We start from the raw sequence: 19,745 nt of genomic DNA, 5'->3' as shown, positions 1-19,745 counted from the left end.
TTAACAATTCAATTTCAAAAAGTTCCATTCTGTTAGAATGTTAATCATAATTATCTAATGCTAGTTTTCTTTGTAGCTGTACACACGTGGCATACTAGGTCTAGTGAACCATCTGGGGATCAATCACTTTGAAAAGTTCAAGATCTTTAGTGAATCTGAACTCCCTCTTGTATTGCTTTTTTTTTTGTCATTGCTCCTCATTTCTCCTACCTTCTTAGGAGTAAGGAAAAAAAACTATTTATTGGGGTTCATTTATTTCACATTCCAGAGTATATTACATTCTGTATTTCACATTTTCTTTAAACAGCTTTATCATGAATTACCAAACACTTTTTTCTAGCCATTTACAGTAAATGTTACTTTGCCACAAATCTAAAGAAATTTAATAATTTTGTGCAGGAGTAAAGAGATACTCGAGTACAGAGCAGCCGATCAGAACCTGGAAATAAAAGAGAATGGTTATTTATGTCAAATTAAAAGTTTCGCACTATAAGCTACATATAACAATCAGATATTCATTTCTTCTTTTAATATCAGTTGACGAAAAATGAGGTCATCACTAAATGAATAACAATATTTAAAATAAATTTTGATCACTTACCATGTTTGCTTACAGGCTGCAAAATTCCCACCAACTGCCAGTCTGCTCTCCCAATAAACCTGAAAACAGAACTTGTGAGTTTTGTTCATTTAACCACTTAAACAGTCTAGTTGCATTCGGTTTATCAGTGAGAGAGTTATTCATCAACACTCAGTATTTCCTGTAAAGGTGTCATCACATTATTTCTTAAGGTTCAAACCAAAATAAAATGTACAACAAAAAATACATCATTCCTCCCTCATCTTACCTTGTGCTCAAATCCATTGCAGGTCCTTACTTCCTCTTCACTAAAAATAGTGCTTTTCATTTAATCCGAAAGCAAACCTGGAAAGATTATTCTTTAAGTATGTAAACACAAATGTACACTATATAATGAAACAAATTACATTATCAGAGTTAATCATTCCACACAAGGATTAGGAGACGAAAAATTAAATCATCATTTCAACAGAACATAGGAATTAAATATTCAATTCACAATATTCCACTTTCTTTTACTCTTCTTACAGTAGCAAATTTCCTCCTACTTACCCACATATATTCATTTCCATCTATCATGTTCATAAAACTGCCTTTCAAGCAAAATGAACTTACTGGAATTACTGAAAAATACCAAAGAAAAAAGCAGATTAACTTCATATCCAGGGTAATTAGATTTCTGTAAGGTAAGGGATTGGTATTTCTTTTCTTTCATCAAATATACTTAGAGATGTAGAAAGAAAAACATTATGATTTGGACATGCAGGATTTTCAAGTGTCCTTTAAAAATACAGCTTCAGCAAGTTTTTCTAATTACCTTGAGCTTCTACTTTTTTTTATCCTTTTAAATAGATGCCTAAACAAATTCCAAAGACCAAATTTCCTTCAACTGACTACACGTCAGTTGGTACAGCTATGCAAATTAATAATCAAACATCTGGTTTATACTCCTAACCAATTCATGTGAAAAAAACTACAAGATTACAAGAAATTTACTTACTTGAAATACATCATACACAAAGACATCCCTAAGCATCAATGTATTATCCTCAAGATATGCACAAGTGTTTTTTCATCAAACAGCAAGTCATTCATGTTCCAATTACAATTCACACTTGAAATATACTTTGTGATCAAAGAGAAACTTTAAAATGCAAAGAAAATATATATATTATTCCACACAAGGACAGAGATGAAAAATGAAATGACAAAAAGAAACTCCTTACAAAGTTCAAATTTCTCTTATTCTTACTATACAAATTAATCGTTTATATAAAGTGAACTTTCTTTACAGTTCTTTGAGAGATTACTGGTGACAAATTCCTATTTTGACAAATTTACATACCTTATTTCCACACTGAAGACAAAAACAGCATTACCATCCAGATGATCAACTGAAATAATACCAATAGTAGTATACAGTATATGAAAACTTTGTACACTATACATATTAACAAATAAAAAATCAGTTTATTAATTTCTACATTCCTGAATTCAGTTGACGAAAAATAAGGTCATCATTTTAATTCATCTTCAATAAATTACACATTTTGCTTCAGTTCCTCTTACCTTGACCTCTATCCATTTGCAGCATCGGCTATTTCTTGTTCTCGTCTTCTATGGCTTCACTTCTTCCTTACAAGGACACTAGTGAATAGATATTTTTGTTTAGTACATGTGCTAAAAGGGGAAAAAAAAAAAAAAAAAAGAAAAAAAAAAGTATAAAATAAAATAAAATAAAAATAAAAAGGTTGAAAGAAGTTACTCAACATTGTTTTTCTACCCCCTTTACATTGTGTGTCTTGAGAAGGTTCACTGTCAATGTAGCTTCAAATACAAAGAATCCCTTCAGTCCAAGTTATTTATAAAAATGGGTGGATAGACATTTTGATGCAGGTTTCCTTTAAATATATCAAGTATTGGCATTTCCTTTGTCTCACTGATTTCACTTTCATTTTCTCAGCAATCAACTTGTTAACATTAATTCCCTATCAACATCTTCACTCAAATCATTTTTGATAACTTACCCAATTCTTAGGATCAGCTTCATTTCTACAAACTGCTTCCAAAGGAACTTTCAAACCAACTGAAAGTAGAGAAATACTTTTGAGTTTTCTTCCCTAACCACTACAGTGGATAAACAGAGCTGGTTTCTCAGTGAGAGAGTTTATCATCAAAAGTCAGTTTAAACCCTGTTATGGTGTCATCTTTTTCATTTATATCTTGCTTTTATCAATTTCTATTTTGCATTTACCAATTTATCTACAATATATTGCACTGTACTTACCCATTCTTAAAATGATCTACATGAACAAAAAGGTTTACCCTGCAGAAAAATTCTGAAAAGGAAGAAAATACATTAACATCTGTGGAAGATCTTTCTTCATATTAGCCAATCTATTCCACAATTATCATAGCGGTTGACTAACAAAAACTTAAATTTCAACCTAATTTTGCAACATACATACATTATATCTAGGATATTTCCTTCAGTCAAAAAGCTGAACTCTTGTTCGTATCTTACCTCTTGCAACTGTACTAATCCCATATCTTTGGATGAATTTGATCTAGATTCTTCTCCACACTGACATATAAACTCTCTCTTCTGCAATAACTGTTCACTTTTGCCAGACTTCAATCCTCAGAGCCTGAAAAATATTTTTCTTATTAGATTTTTCTGGTGTAATGGGAGTAACGGAAAATTATGATATTAATATCAGATTAAAAGTGTCCACAAAGCATTTCGGAGACGAAAAATAAGTACATCATTTTCTACTGATCCCTGCTTAAAGCCTTTTCTTTAACCCAATGCCAACGGGCATGACGTGTACGTAAATGCCATGTCCACTGAGTTACTCATTTAATTGTTTTTACACAGATGGCTTCACTTGTACTAAATCACCAATAAGCCAATTACAAGAAGTCTGTCTCACCCGTTTACCCTTTTCTTTGATTTACGAAAATATCTTATATCTCATTTTGCGGTTACTCTGTTACTAATGTTCATAACATATGAATTATGAAGTTTATAATGAAAATAACAACATTGATATTGATAGCCCTAGTAAAAAATATATTTTTCCTGCCAATTCAAATCAGGTAAGATTGACTCCTTTGTGGCTAAGCACTAGCAGAGCCATCTATGTGCAGATACATTTCACAAAAAAGAAATGAGCACAGCAGTTTCCATTTTTTATTCATTGTCCCTGGCGACATTGAGTTAAGCCACTTTCAACCTTAAAAAGTCATCCAGCTTACCATGTAAAAGATGCAAAATATAATTAAATTATTAATTCTAGCTAAAATAAATGAATCAGTGATAGTATATTTTATTTTTTATTTTTCAATCTACACACTATCTTCAGCACTCTGCTAATCAGTGACAATTCAACAATATTTCTTCTGCTATCCATCATTAATCTCAATTATCTAGTCAATAAAATTAATTAATAAGGGTTGTATATCAGAGGGCACATCTCAAAGCTGGTATTTTGAAATATATGCAATTCTTTATTGAGAGTTGAAAGTTTAATAGTCGGTCTTTTTAATATGTTTTACCCATGTCATTAACATTACTAAGTAACCCCTATCTTCTATAATCTTCATATACACTACATATATAAATAATTTTGGTCACTTACCCCATTTGTGAGATCTGCATTTCATAGAAGCTGCTCCTAATGCAACTTCCAAAACAACTGAAAGTAGAACAAAACTTTTGAGTTTTCTTCTCTAACCATTATAGTGGTAAAGATGTGTTTGGATTCTCAGTGAGAGAGTTTATCATCAAAACTCAGCCTAAACCCTGTTATGGTGTCATCACTTTCTTGTATCAAGTAACTTCCTAGTTCAAGTTATATATATATATGAATATGAAATAGAAAGTAAAATTTTACTCTTCACTTACCCAGTATTATAATGGATGTACTAAATGTTTTAGCTACACAAAATCCTGGAAATGGAAAAGAAAAGTCTACATTAGTATCAATTATTAATTTGGTGGTATGTATACTTTTCACTTTACATGAAAGCAATCTGTTCAACGTAAAAATAGATTTTCTTTCACAGCGTACAGCTGCACGCCACATTTCGAGCGATTTGTTTTGACGCCTATCAGCATGACCCGTCGTTAAGGGGTTAACCCATTAACGACAGGTCGCATCTATAGACATCAAAACAAACCGCTCGCTTTACGCTATATTATACAATGAATATCAGGACCCGCAAAACTGAGCTAACCCATTAAGGATCACACAGGTGAAGAATCCTAGTATAATCTATGATGATACAAAACCACGAAAGTCTTCAGAGACAGAACATGGGGAATTTGTCATCAATACTAGTTTACAGAGAGGCTGCCTAAAAACAATCAATTGCAAATGAACAGCTTTTAACTAACATTTTATCATCAGTTTTGTCCATGCCATAGGCAAGAGCAGCAGCAGTTGGCTCATTAATAACATGAAGGACATTAGGATCAACTATTAATTTGGTGGTGTGTGTACTTTTCACTTCACATGAAAGCCAATCTGTTTAATGTTAAAATAGATTTTCTTTCGCAGCGTACAGCTGCACGCCACATTTCGAGCGGTTTGTTTTGACGCCTATTGGCATGATCCGTCATTAAGGGGTTAACCCCCTTCACGACAGGTCACGTCTATAGACGTCAAAACAAACCGCTTGAAATGTGGCTTGCAGCTGTATGCTGCAGCGGCGCGAAAAAGCGCTACAAGGTGGTGATTCGGCTTGATGTACCGAACTCCCGTGCTCAAAGTCGGCACGTTGCCATTGATCACCAGAGCATAGTTTTTTTTTTTTTTTAAGTTTTCTTCACCCTTCATTAACCATTCAACAAAACCCATTGAGAAATAAATTTTTTGTGACAATCATTTAATAATTTCTAACATCTACTCCATTAACCCAATGGCGACAGGTAACGGCTATCGCCGTCATAACAATACGCACGATGTGAGGCGTGCGGCTGTCCGTAGCGGCGCCGCGCCAAAACGCCCCGAGGCAATGATTCGGCTTGATGTACCGATATCACGCGCTCAGAGTCGGCGCGCTCCTTTTTTTTAATTTTCTATACCCAGCGCCATTGGGTTAATATCATACATATATCTGGTCACTTACCTAATTCTCAAGATCTGCTTCCTTTCCAACACTGATTGCATTCCCTCCCACGAGAACTGAAAATAGAGAAATAACTTTTGAGTCTCTTCCATTACCACTGAAGTAGACAAGCTGACTAGTTCTTCAGTGAGAGAGTTTATCATCAAAACTCAGTCTATAACCTGTTTTGGTGTCATCAGTTTCATGCTTCAATAATATTTTCTTTTATCACCTATATCACATTCACTCATTTCCCTATAAGCTCTCATTCTTCACTTACCCCATTTTACTAGTGATGCATATCAATGAAGCTCTTCCGACAAAGAACGTAAGAAAGAAGAACGACTTGGTTGAAGTTATTAACTTTTGGTGACCACCACCACCACCAGTCACGTTCTCTTCCACACTGATACGAAGTTCTCTTGTTTCTCAATCAGATAACCTGGAAGGAATTTTCCTTATCAGAACATTTCATAGACTTAATGGGGGTAAAACAATAGTTATACATGTCAGATAAGAAGTGTCCACATTGCATTTTCGGAGACGAAAAATAAGTACATCATTTTCTGCTGGATGTAATTTAACTAAGTAATTTACATGCTACATCTTGTATTAATTTCCTTACTTTTTCTATAGTAGTCCCCAAATTCTTGCAGTGTATGTATATCTGCTTACCTGGTAACAAAAGGAAAGAAAATATTCACATTAATTAAGGTTTTCCCCAGAAGTTCAGAGAAACTCTTTAAAATTTCACAACAAATTTAGTATTAGTCTTTGCAAGTAAACAGAACTTTTAAAAAGAAAAAAATTAAATTACACGTCTACAGTAATCATACCTTGTTTTCCACCTCAGAACTGCAAACTTCAAGCACTATCTTACATAATGCTTTATACATCTGCAATAGGAATTTTGATGATTGATTACATTCAACAGCATTCAAACAAAAGCTCAATATACCCAATTTAATTTTCATTCAATCTTTCATTTACTTTGACACCATACCACATTAAGCTACATCAACAGTATATACATACATATATACTTGTATACAATATACATATATATACATACACATGTATCTGTGTGTGCGTGTCAAATTTTATTTATATATCTATATTACATATATATATATTATACACAGATACAGCCACGAAAGTCATTGACATTTCTTACCTTAGAAAATGGATCCAACACTTCCAAATGGAAAACTCAATTCAGGTGTAACTTCTAAATCAGTTAAAACCTTTTTGCTTTTATTTTATAGTATATGCAATATGCATATCACAACATGTTTAACCATCCTAATAATTATTGCTAGCCTTTGGGGCACAATACAGTAAGAGTAGATCATTGCCTAAGAGCAACAATTTGCCCAGATTCCAATGCTCACAGTAAAAAAAAGAAAAAAAGTAATTATCTATATATTTATATAGGGTCCTATTCATAAACATTTTATAACAAAAAATTTATTGTTAACATTATATATATATATACACATTTTTTATACAAAGAAAATTTGTAACTTAACCTTATATTAACATAGACGTCTATGCCAGTATATGAATTTACATCAAATATTTACACAGGTATTCACTAGAACAAACTCAAAGTCATACATTCACTCATACACTGATGCTATAGCATTATTCACCAAAGTCCCCTTGAAGAAACATTTCCTTCAGCAAGAATATCAGACGAGTTTGAGGGTTAATCTAAAAATTCATTAATACAAAAGAAATATCTAATGCCCTCTCAGATTCCCAAAACTTGACTGAACAAGATTTTTAGATATATTTGTGGTCATTATGTAATTATCTACTGCTGTCCCTCTCCTTCCTTTTTGTCCTTGCTCTCACCACTGCTGCTCGATGACTCTCTCTCAGATGCCATCTGTGGAAGGGGCACAAAATAGTTGAAAGATCTCTCCAAATTAAGAATAATATCCAAGTAACTTTACTTTGAGAATTCCCCAAGTTCAATCCCTAGGTTCTTACCTTCTTATAGGCCATCTCGAAGAGCTTGAGTGAGGCTTGCTGGAGCTCGCTGACCTTTTGCTTGATTTCCTCTGGGTCTGCAGAGTCTTTATTTGCCAAGAGGTCCTTCACAGTAGACAGCTGCTCCTTCAACTTTTGAGTCTGAGAAATTATTTTTGTTAGCATGGAAAAGCCTTCTACAATTTTTGTTTATCTTTAGACTACATAAAAACTTCAGGGGTTTCCATCTTAAAAACTGAATACTAAAAACCAAATTATTCTTAAGAAAAAAGCACACAAAAATACCATGTTTTATGAATGCAGGCACTTGAAAGCCGTAAGACTATTTCAAGTGATTATCTATCAGAAGCAAGGGAAGGGGGCATGAGCAAGAAAATGAAATATATAACTTGCCTCATCAGTTGGGAGTTGATCCTTAAACTCCTCCATCTTGCTCTCAGTGTCATGAATGATGCTCTCACCCTGATTGATGGCCTCCACAACCTCCTTACGTTTCTTGTCTTCCTCTGCATACCGTTCGGCATTCTTGATCATGTTCTCGATCTCATCCTTGCTCAGACCGCCAGATGATTGGATCACAACTGTGCACATTTGTTGGGTAAGTTAAAAAGGACATTTGGGCATTTCCCCATTCACATTAATTTAAAAATAATATTAAGCAGGACTACTCATTTCAGAGAACTTTAACATGAAACATTTTACAATACATGATAATGAAAGTGAAGACAAGATTGTACAATTACTCACTCTGTTGTTCCTTGCCAGTGCCCTTGTCTCTTGCAGACACATGGACAATACCATTAGCATCAATATCAAAGGTGACTTCAATCTGGGGTACACCACGGGGGGCAGGAGGAATGCCAATCAAGCTGAACTGGCCCAACAACTTATTGTCATTGGCCATTTCACGCTCCCCTTGGTGAACCTTGATCTCTACCTGGGTCTGGCCATCAGCAGCTGTGGAGAATACCTAGGGGGAGGACAAGAGGAGCCATAAAATTCATGTCTAAGTGTATGCGCCTTTACATTGTATATATTTTCCCCAACTTCTGTATCAACTCGAAGATCAAAATGTAAAAAGAAAATGGCAAGATGAAAGAATTCTCATAACACTTCCCAAAATTGTTTTTAACAGTCAAATGACTGCATTATTTGGAGCAAACACAGGTATAGTGCCTCCACTAACATGTTCACTAATAAGCATTGCCAATTAAAAAAGAAAATGGCACAACCGAGGTGGAAGGTAATACGAGGTATAGAGGACTCCTGACAGCAGAAAAATGAGTTTTGAAGTGCATGGACTTTTTATGGTCATGTGGACTGCATAGTGATGGTGCAGGTCTTCTTCAGGGCAATATTATATTGTATTTTGTGATGCTGTGCAATAACTATCGATTTGATCTGACTAAAATAAAGAACAAGAGAAAGAGCAATGATTGGGCTTTTTCATGTGTAAAAAGTCAAAATTAATAGAAAATTAATAGAACATTATTGAAAAAGTTTGCAGGTCGATTACTCAGTTTTTTTGTTTTTTCCCGCCCCCATATTGCAGACTTCTCACGGCCTAAAGTTTTTGTCCCATCTCAAAACGCTTTTCCCCTAAACCGTACATCAATATGCACATAGAACAATTTTTTTAAAATTCAAATTTCTTTTTTTTTTTCCAGTTCTGTTATGTGATAATATTGAAATGAATGATTGAATTTCCATATTCAAATAAGTTATATTGTTTATGTCACCTAGAGGTTTTCTCAACAAACGTAATATGGAAAATTAAGTGATAACTGTGAACGTGAAAAGGCTTGAGTTAACTTAAAAAAAAAAAAAAAAAAAAAAAAAAAAAAAAAAAAATTATTGCACCTATTCCCTTATCTTTATACTGAATTTGATGGAATTTGACGTGTAATAAAGTGCTCTTTCATCCTACCAAATTTCATTAAAATCTGTAAGACCTTTTTCAATTTTTCAAGAAAGTGAAAATCGGCTTTTTTTCCAGGGATGGTCCCCTTAAATCCTACTTCAGGCCTACCTGTGATTTGCGTGTGGGGATGGTGGTGTTCCTGTTGATTAGCTTAGTCATGACTCCTCCCAGTGTCTCAATACCCAGAGATAGAGGAGTCACATCAAGAAGCAGCACATCTGTTACATCACCAGCAAGCACTCCACCCTGGATAGCAGCTCCCACAGCCACAGCTTCATCAGGATTCACCGACTTGCTTGGGGCGCGGCCAAAGATGTCTTGCACAGTAGAAACCACCTGTAATTCAGAAGATGTAATCTTTGTTTTCACCTCAATATGTACAATTGGTGGATTCACTAAGATCAAGAGGAGGTGTTGAGTGAACACCAAAGAAATAAAATTCATGCTTAAAAAAAAGTTCTGTCACATACATTCAAATTATTAACTATAACAAGAAATTTCCAGAATAGAACTATCCCAAAAACCTGACACCATCCTTGAAATCTCACCTTGGGCATCCTGGTCATGCCACCGACAAGGATGACTTCTCCGATCTCAGACTTGCCACACTCAGCATCTTTGATAGCCTTGAGGCAGGGGTCCACAGTGCGCTTAATTAGCTTGTCCACGATGCTCTCAAACTTGGATCGGGTCAGCTGGGTAGGGAAACGTAATTAGACAAAGTTGGATTCATCCTAAACATTAACTAAGCCAAGTGAACATTGTTATTTTCTTCATATGTAACTAAATTCATAAATTTTGAAGGAAATAAAATTCTAAAGAAGTTGCCTGAACAAGCAAATCTTTACTGTTATGTCACTATCTAAACGTAGTTTGAAAAGCCTCCTCAATCACTATGGGGAGTGTGTTTAATCCTTCATTGACAGTTTTAGAAATATCTTGGCATCATAGACTACAGTGACTTCAGGCAACCGGCCTGCCGCTGGGAGCGGGAGTCGACTACATGTAGCGAAACTTCCCACCCGTTACACTCTAGCGCATTGCCACATGTATAGCCATATCCAGCAGATCAAGCTGGTTTAAGATGGCCCGGCAATAATGGGTAAAACATGTGTCCAAGAAAGTTGGCTAAAAAGACCCACCTTGTACATCATGTGCTTTGGGCCTGAAGCATCCATGGTAAGGTAAGGCAGGTTAATGTCAGTCTGTGTGGAGGATGATAGTTCAATCTTTGCCTTTTCTGAAGCTTCCTTCAGACGTTGCATTGCCATGTTGTCCTTTGTGACATCAACGCCTTGCTGTAATGGAAACTGTCATTAGTCACCATGACCTTTGCCTTCAATACAAATATTAAGGTCTTTTGTATGAGAAATTGTAAAAAAAATTCTCCTACAAGTTTACAGAAATTACCTTTCAATTTTAAAGCTCACAAAAATTCTGACATACTATACTAGTGTAAAAATCTTGACAAAACTCCTTCGTTAACCATTATTCATAAAAAAATTTAAAAAACTGAAAAATATACCTCTCGCTTGAATTCTGAAGCAAGGAAATTCACAAGGTGATTGTCAAAATCTTCTCCGCCAAGGAAAGTATCACCATTGGTAGACTTCACCTCGAAGACACCCTTCTGAATTTCCAGGACAGAGATATCAAAAGTTCCACCACCCAAGTCATACACAGCAATGCTGTATTGGAGAAAGTAATTTTAACACCAGTTAAAAAAGGGGGGCTTCACATACAGAGAATATTGATACATATGGCAATAACTCAAATATCAAAACTGACAGGAATAACTACACTTAAATTTCTCACTAATTTAATCTAGAGCTATATTAAACATTGAATATCAGGACCCGCAAAACTGAGCTAACCCATTAAGGATCACACAGGTGAAGAATCCTAGTATAATCTATGATGATACAAAACCACGAATGTCTTCAGAGACAGAACATGGGGAATTTGTCATCAATACTAGTTCACAGAGGCTGCCTAAGAACTATCAATTGCAAATGAACAGCTTTAAACTCACATTTTATCATCAGTTTTGTCCATGCCATAGGCAAGAGCAGCAGCAGTAGGCTCATTAATAACACGAAGGACATTCAATCCTGAAATTTGTCCAGCATCTTTTGTGGCCTGAAAGATTCCACACAATTAAAATCTAAAATCAAGTTTTTGTTTGATCCAATCTGCAAACTTTCTAGAATCTACAGAAAATGCAAGTATCAAATTACATAAAGCGCAAGTACATTAAAAAATCTAGGCTCTATCAGAGCAAAACTTTCCAAAAGAATCAAGCTTCTCCGACTTTTATTTACCTGTCGCTGGGAGTCATTGAAGTAGGCAGGAACAGTGATGACTGCATTCTTGACAGCAGTATTCAGGTAAGCCTCAGCAGTTTCTTTCATCTTAATCAGGGTAAAAGCACCAATCTGAGATGGAGAATACACCTGCCCATCGCCAGCCTGCACCCAAGCATCACCATTGCTTGCTCGCACAATCTTAAAAGCTACAGTGTCTCTGAAAATATTATAAATTAAATTTATAATTTGTTCATAGTAACAATCTTAGGACATCTTGAAACTATACTCACAAAGCTGCAGCTATTAAAAAGTTCCCCAAACAAGTAATTCAAGAAATCTTTCAAGATGCTAACCTGTCTTTCTTTATCTCCGAGTCATCATACTTCCTACCAATCAGTCTTTTGGTAGCATAGAATGTATTGCCAGAGTTGGTGACGGCCTGTCGCTTGGCCTGAATACCCACAAGCCGTTCCCCATCTGAAATGTACACCAGTCATCTCTATTGCTACAAAACTTCATAGTATATGCATAAACAGAATGGGAAAGAGCAATGAAAAGTTTAATATGAAATCAAAGAGGTTAGCTAATGAACATTGCACTATGAAAAAATAGTGCATACAAATGTATAGAAAAGAGTAATAAAGATATACCATAAATATTACACAACAAATTTTTTTGTCTTACCCTTAGTAAATGCTACAATAGAGGGTGTGGTGCGGTCTCCTTCAGCATTTGTGATCACCTTGGCATTCTTGCCCTCCATGACTGCCACACATGAATTTGTGGTGCCTAAATCTATGCCAATGACTGCACCCTTCACTCCATCTGACCTGAGAGAGAAACCCTTGAAACAGCATTCTTCATAACTCCGATTTTAGGTTGTATGTATTGGCTCTTTCAGGAATGAAAATGAAACAAATTTATACAAGCTTTTTCAAAATACACTATAACTACACAGTCTTAAATTTCTCACTAATTTAATCTGGAGCTATATTATACACTGAATATCAGGACCCGCAAAACTGAGCTAACCCATTAAGGATCACACAGGTGAAGAATCCTAGTATAATCTATGATGATACAAAACCACGAATGTCTTCAGAGACAGAACATGGGGAATTTGTCATCAATACTAGTTCACAGAGGCTGCCTAAGAACAATCAATTCCAAATAAACAGCTTTAAACTCACATTTTATCATCAGTTTTGTCCATTCCATAAGCAAGAGCAGCAGCAGTAGGCTCATTAAGCCTAATAGTTTACTACTAATATAATGCATTTTGAAAAAGCTTCTATAAATTTAAGTGTCATTTCCAGTTCCACTGAGAATAACATTAATGAATATATACATAATCTTCCAACTTCATTTATTTAAAGATTTATATAAATTACTTACTTGAATCTTGTCTGCATGCTTAGGTTATCCCTTTGGGAAAGGAATCCCTGGGCTGAAGCCTGAAAAATATTCCTGTTAATTTCATCATCTATAATACATAATGAAGTATATGCATTAAAAATACTGCAATAATTCATTCACAACCTTAAATAATTCCACAATCAATTTTCTTATGCTTAACCCCTTGTCAATGGGTCACGCCTATATTGTCATAATACGCTCGAAATGTGGCCGCAGCAGTGCGCCAAAGCGCTCTGAGGCAGTGATTCGGCTTGATGTACCGAACTCACGCGCTCAAAGTCGGCGCATTGCCGTGGCTCGCCAGAGCGGAGAGTTATTTTTTGGTTTTCTACACCCGTCACCAATGGGTTAAGGAACACCCTAAATTCCGTTTTAGACATTCGCAATTGAAAACACTAAAGCAAGAACTGTTCGTGACAGTTCTAGACAATATATATATTAGCCTTTCAATACATAGAACTTCCACATATATTCTGAATGCAATATTGTCAACTGATTAGATATGATAAAATTACAAATATTACAATCTACACCACTTCCTGTATTTGCTACTAAGAGCAATGCACCTTCAAGAGAAAGTCCCAAAACCAGATTTCAATTATATCTTCGAGGACATAATCGAAACTGGTTAAATACATCTCTTGTATTGTGAATATATATATTCACTCATTCATACCTTTTCTACATTTGTCAACATGAATACGGTTAACCCTACAATGATGGCAACTGTCTAGCTATGTATAGCGGAACTTCCTGCTCGGCAAGAGTCTTGATGTCCATAGCTGTAGCTATCATGACGAGTTGGTTTTTCATAATGGCTATAGGCATGCCCTGTTATAAGAGGTTAAAATGGTATACTTCTGTAGAGTACCTATAATTAGAGATAATCCTTTAAATGCTTGTGAACTCAAAATAGAAAAAAGTCAATTTTCTAATAGGGGTTGCATTTTCCCTTGACAAACATGGAAATCATTTGTTTTTTTTTTTTTTTATATTCATTATCTTTCCTCTCATCTCTCTGGTTGCTTTCTCAAATCAATATGTATTTTCATTGTTTTTCCTTATTTCTATTTCCCATTCTTAACAATTTAATGACATTACTGCTTGTTTACCTTAATTGCCTATTTTATCAGAATGATACGCTCAATCACTTCCCTCAGTTTCCTTTAAGCTTTTGCCAGGGCAGGGCCTTCGATCTTGTGGTTAGTGACATGGGGTATGTTTGATTTTATAACTAAATATTACTTTATAAGTATTGTATCCATTTTATCATCATAGGTCATAGTGGAATTTATGATTTTTTTTTTGTATGGTAGGTACAGGCAATTTATGCAACATTATGCCAGCCAGGCCGACCTCTTGCTCGATGTGTGCCGGTCACATTGGGTGTTTGTAACAAATCTGCATGGAGCGTCTTTCAATTTCCAAACAAGCCTAATTGTGATTGGGCAGCTAATCTGTACCCTCCACACTGATGGTATACGTCACAATTTCTTTTCTATAACAAATATATCACTTGGCATGAAGTGTTAATAGGCAGTGGGTACAGGCTCCCCCCCCCTCCCAATCTAGGGAATAGATAGAAGGTAGGTAAGGTTAGGTTGGATTTTTGGGTTAGCAAGATACACATGTTTACTGAACTCATGTGCAACTAAACAGTATCCTAATTGGAATGTTCAAAACTTAGCTTGCCTTTTCCGTTCGTCAGTTTGGCTCGGGTTCTTTAAAAACATACTCTTTAACGTTTCATAAATTACTGTCTTCGGTATCTGCAGGTATCCATTGACATCCAATGCCATCCATTATCCCCCCTCCCCAAGATCACTGAGTAGAGGATATTTGATTTTGGGACTCTCGGTATCAAATACCTCTATTTCTTCTGCATAGCCACAATATAGCATGAAAAATGACCCAGATTTGACAACACCTAAAATGTTTGGCCGGTCAAATATCCTGATGCCTTTAACGCACGTTTAAAAGATTTTGTACAAAATAGTGTAAATAATGGTAAAGGTTACCGAGAGCAATGCACAGAAAGAGGAAAATGGACACTGCCATCTTATAGAGCTTAACAATAGTAATAAACAGCACAGGTACAGCTGAAGTGGCCTCATATTTATGAAATGACAAATATTCACAGCACATCACAGCTCAGATGAAGGCCACAACACACTCACGCAGCCAGAGCTCTTAATGTTACGTTTTCATTTCAGTAAGCACAAAGTACAAATTAAGGGGAAGGGGGGTATAGGGGGCCTTGCCCCCAGTCTAGGGAATAAATAAAAGGCAGGAAAGGTTAGGTTTTGATTTTGAGTTCGCATGATAGCCTGGAGGGTGTGTTGCTCTCAGTAACAAATACCTAAATAATTATCAAAAAACAAAGTTTTGTAAAAAAAAAAAAAAAAAAAAAAAGATTGCATTAAATCAATGAATTAGGAAAAACCGGCATTGGTAATTACAAAATCTTTCACAAGTGCATAGTACTAGATGAACTACTTGATAGATCGCAGTAACAAGTTACATGGTCGCATTTGTTTTGTTCCTCAAAAGGAAAACATGATGGGGTCTTAGAAAATGATGGGTCAATATTCTATATTCTTTGTCATCTATCTCCTTATTTTTGATTTGTGCACCTCTTGCCACAGATGGAAAGTTAGTTTTCATCAAGGCAAAAACCCAACACACTTTTTACTGTAGTCCTGATTGTCATACATGGAAAATTGGTATTTGATACCAGAGAAAGTCCTAAATCCAGGATAACATGTGAACCCAAAACCCAAACATCAGTCAAAAATGGGGGCTTCAAATACAGAGAATATTGATGCATAGAGCAATTACTCAAATATCAAAACCGACAGGAATAACTGCACAGTCTTAAATTTCTCACTAATTCAATCTAGAGCTATATTATACATTGAATATCAGGACCCGCAAAACTGAGCTAACCCATTAAGGATCACACAGGTGAAGAATCCTAGTATAATCTATGACGATACAAAACCACGAATGTCTTCAGAGACAGAACATGGGGAATTTGTCATCAATACTAGTTCACAGAGGCTGCCTAAAAATACCTACCTCCTATTAACTCCCATGCCTGGGGGACATCCCCTCCTATACCCCCCTTTATTAACACTGAGCAAACTTACAGAAAACATGACTAAGAAGTGTGGCTGTGTGAGGGTGTTGTGGACTTCTCCGAGTGGTGACATGCAGAGGGTATTTTCGTAATTCCCCAGTAAATAGTTGTACCTACACTACTGGCCAAAATTAACCGGCCACTATTTCACTTTTAGCTAAATTCTGATTCAAGGTTCAATTATTAGCCTGGCAATATTGCAAACGCAATGATATTGATAGAATATCAATAGCAATGTGTTGAGGGATAGTTTGATATATATTTAGGCTTATAACTTCTCAGTTTGTCTAATAATATAGAGATTTTTGAATTGTGGAGCGAGAAACACTAAAAATTTACAGATTATTGGCAAACTTTGAGATTGCCAAACAGCCTCGTTTGGACTAGCCTCGCTTTGCTTTTGGATCCTTGTTGCCTGGATACTCATAACAAGCACCCAGTGACCAAGCTTCTGCAATTTTCATCGATTTTTCAACGTTTTTACTGCAGTTTCTCGAATTTTTGTTGTAAGTAAATATTTTTTCATCTTGAAATTGTGCTTTAATTCTTATTTGAAGTTTTTGAGGCTTTAAATTGAAATTGCAAAAGTGTCTTAGGACACTTTTGCAAGACTTAGGCCTATTTAAAGATGATTTTGCTTGTCAGGTTATGATGGCTCCAGTTCCTAGACTGAGTATTGAAGACAGGATGAGAGTAGTTGTTCTCCATGAGGAAGGCTACAGTTACAATAAAATTGCCCAAAAGTTGAAAATTGCAAGATCCACTGCTCAGCAGATAGTGAAGAAGCACCAAGAAACAGGCACAGTGAAGGACAGGGAAGGCAGAGGCAGAAAGAAGATCACCACAAAGAGAGAAGAAAGAGTTATCATCAAGGAGGCACTAAGAGACAGAAGGAAAACATCAAAGTCATTAGCAAATGGGCTAAGAGATAATTTTAATATCAATGTTAGTGACAGGACAGTTAGAAGAAGGCTTCTGCAAAGTGGATTAAAGTATTGTAGAGCAAAGAAGAAACCATTGTTGACAGAGAAGGCAAGGAATAAGAGACTGCAATGGGCAAAAGCGCACACTGACCAAGATTGGAGCAAAGTTGTTTTTAGTGATGAGAGTAGATTTTGCCTTGTCAGTGACAGGCCAGTATCAGTAAGGAGGAGAAAGGGTGAGGAATACCTTCCTGAATGCCTCAATCCTACTATGAAACATGGAGGTGGTGGAATTATGGTCTGGGGCTGCATAACTAGCAAAGGAGTTGGCCGACTTTACAAGATTGATGGGACGGTGAATGGGGAATATTACATAAAAATTTTGAAATACTGTGCTATTCCATCTCTTAACCACCATTTTGATGATGGAGAAGCAGTATTCCAACAGGATAATGCTCCCTGTCACACTGCAAAGGCTGTTCAAACTTGGATGACCAAGAATAAGCTGAAAGTTTTGCCGTGGCCAGGGAACAGCCCAGATATGAACCCCATAGAGCATGTTTGGGACTTTATTGATGATAAGATCAAGTCTATTCATTTTAAAAGCAAAGATGAACTATGGGAAAGGATAAAACTTGAGTGGAACAGAATTCCACTAGATTATTTGTCTAAGTTGTACGAAAGTATGAAACGCAGGGTAGATGCTGTTTTGAAATGTAAAGGTGGTTCAACCAGATATTAGCATCTTATATCATGTTGAATATGTTTAAATTGTTTCATATGACCTCTCTGATCCTTTATTGACTGTTTTTAATAAGAAAATCATTAAAGATCCTGATAATTTTATAGTTTTAATGAGAAAATTTGCCAATTTCTTGGTTTTCGAGGGGCGGCTGGTTAATTTTGGCCAGTAGTGTATATTGCTTCCTACTCTTATGTTCTATAAAATGGCAGTGTCCATTTGCCTCTATCTCTGTGCATCACTCAGTAACATTAACCCAATGCCAACTAGTATGGCTTGTGCATAAATGTCATGCCCACTATAATTTTACTTTATTTTTACACATAGATGGCTACACTTGTACCAAGTCACCAGTGAGCCAATTACAAGTATTGCTCGTCTCGCCTGTTTACCCTTTTCCTCGATTAACTAAAATATTTTATGTTCTTATTTTGCTGTAACTAATGTTTAAAACAGTAATTATAAGGCCTATAATAAAAATAACACTATCGATATTCATTGCATTGATAAAAATCTGTTTTTCTAAGCAATTCAAGGAAAGGTGAAATTAGTTAAGGTCACAAGCTCTAATTGACTCCTTTGAGGCTAAGCACTAGCAGAGCCATCCGAGACATTTCACAAAAAATAAAAGACGAGCACATCATTTCTCCCAGAAACATGTGGTTAACCTAACAGGTACAGCTGCTTTGGCCTCATAATTAACAAACAGTGACAAAAATATTTGCTACATATCACTGCTCGGAGACTAAGTCCACAACACTCACATTTTCTGTGAGTAGGCACTAAGTACAAATAAAGGAGGGCACAGGGGGTTACTTAACCTTTCTAGGGAATAAACTCAAGGTAAGAAAGGTGAAGTCTGGATTCAGGGCTCACAGGAGACCCTGGTTTTGAAGCTTCATATCTGGAGTGCGAGTCACTCTCAGTAACAAATAATGAAGAGGATATTCTTGTATATGACTAAAACTTTGTCATAAGTAAGTACATGAAATAATCAGATGGTAATGCCCTAAAGAGCAGCAAAAGATCCCAGAAAACGCTCCTAAGGGTCCAAGTCTACTCGGTGCTCCTGATTATCAGCTGTATCTTGCCATGCATACCGAGGCGAAGACAATGTTTCCCGGGGAGAGGGGGGACATTGAGCAGAGACTGAAGGGCACATCCAGTCACAGCAACTTAGATAAATTTTGCAAAAAAGTTGGGGATTTTAGTCTTATCGAACAAAGAACTGTACTACACATTAAGAAAAAAAAAAAAAATTGAAAGGAATTACAATTTCATTACACTAAAAAACAGAACTGAAATTGAATCCGAATGGCTTGGCTGCAAAACAATAGGATACATAGAGGTTGAATTCACTGTTCTCGGGAGTTTAAAATATAATTACAATATAACAATATACGCTCTGGACTTCAAGGTTACATGATCTGCGACTCTCAGCACGTGTTATATTTCCCCGAACCGTCAAATAGGACTAAATAGGTTTTAAAAAAACAAATAAATTATAAGATCTCCATAACCCCACTCATCAGCCAAAGACAAGAAGAACAGACAACGAACGGCAAACAACTATTCCCAAATAAGAAATCCTGAGAGATGCCGGCGTCCATG

At 35.9% G+C, this 19,745-nt stretch overlaps 1 protein-coding gene and 1 long non-coding RNA gene across 2 annotated transcripts in view; both read right to left on the bottom strand.

Annotated features, from left to right (window-relative positions):
• Positions 1-235: 235 nt before the first annotated feature.
• Positions 236-5,923, bottom strand: LOC125048231. The gene is made up of 12 exons (XR_007116801.1): positions 5,714-5,923; positions 4,488-4,532; positions 4,222-4,278; positions 3,105-3,228; positions 2,868-2,919; positions 2,608-2,666; positions 2,150-2,227; positions 1,926-1,974; positions 1,133-1,203; positions 849-925; positions 602-660; positions 236-439 (listed from the first exon to the last, which is right to left on the bottom strand). It is a non-coding gene; the product is annotated as an uncharacterized LOC125048231 (long non-coding RNA).
• Positions 5,924-7,143: 1,220 nt separating this feature from the next.
• LOC125048228 (heat shock 70 kDa protein cognate 5-like) overlaps positions 7,144-19,745 on the bottom strand; it is a 12,837-nt gene continuing 235 nt past the window's right edge. Inside the window, exons 2-14 of the mRNA XM_047646810.1 lie at positions 13,310-13,368; positions 12,599-12,744; positions 12,268-12,391; positions 11,930-12,131; positions 11,641-11,747; positions 11,134-11,296; positions 10,751-10,906; positions 10,157-10,303; positions 9,717-9,944; positions 8,435-8,657; positions 8,081-8,268; positions 7,688-7,828; positions 7,144-7,583 (exon numbers count right to left, since the gene is read on the bottom strand). Of these exons, the coding sequence (XP_047502766.1) occupies positions 7,509-7,583; positions 7,688-7,828; positions 8,081-8,268; positions 8,435-8,657; positions 9,717-9,944; positions 10,157-10,303; positions 10,751-10,906; positions 11,134-11,296; positions 11,641-11,747; positions 11,930-12,131; positions 12,268-12,391; positions 12,599-12,744; positions 13,310-13,368 (1,959 nt within the window). The 3' untranslated portion in view covers positions 7,144-7,508. The remainder of the gene's footprint in view (positions 7,584-7,687; positions 7,829-8,080; positions 8,269-8,434; positions 8,658-9,716; positions 9,945-10,156; positions 10,304-10,750; positions 10,907-11,133; positions 11,297-11,640; positions 11,748-11,929; positions 12,132-12,267; positions 12,392-12,598; positions 12,745-13,309; positions 13,369-19,745) is intronic.

This window comes from Penaeus chinensis, chromosome 43 (genome assembly GCF_019202785.1).
Source record: "Penaeus chinensis breed Huanghai No. 1 chromosome 43, ASM1920278v2, whole genome shotgun sequence".
In the NCBI taxonomy this organism is placed as follows: Eukaryota; Metazoa; Arthropoda; class Malacostraca; order Decapoda; family Penaeidae; genus Penaeus; species Penaeus chinensis.
The sequence above is the reverse complement of the archived record's forward strand: the minus strand, read 5'-3'. Positions and strand labels throughout refer to the sequence as shown.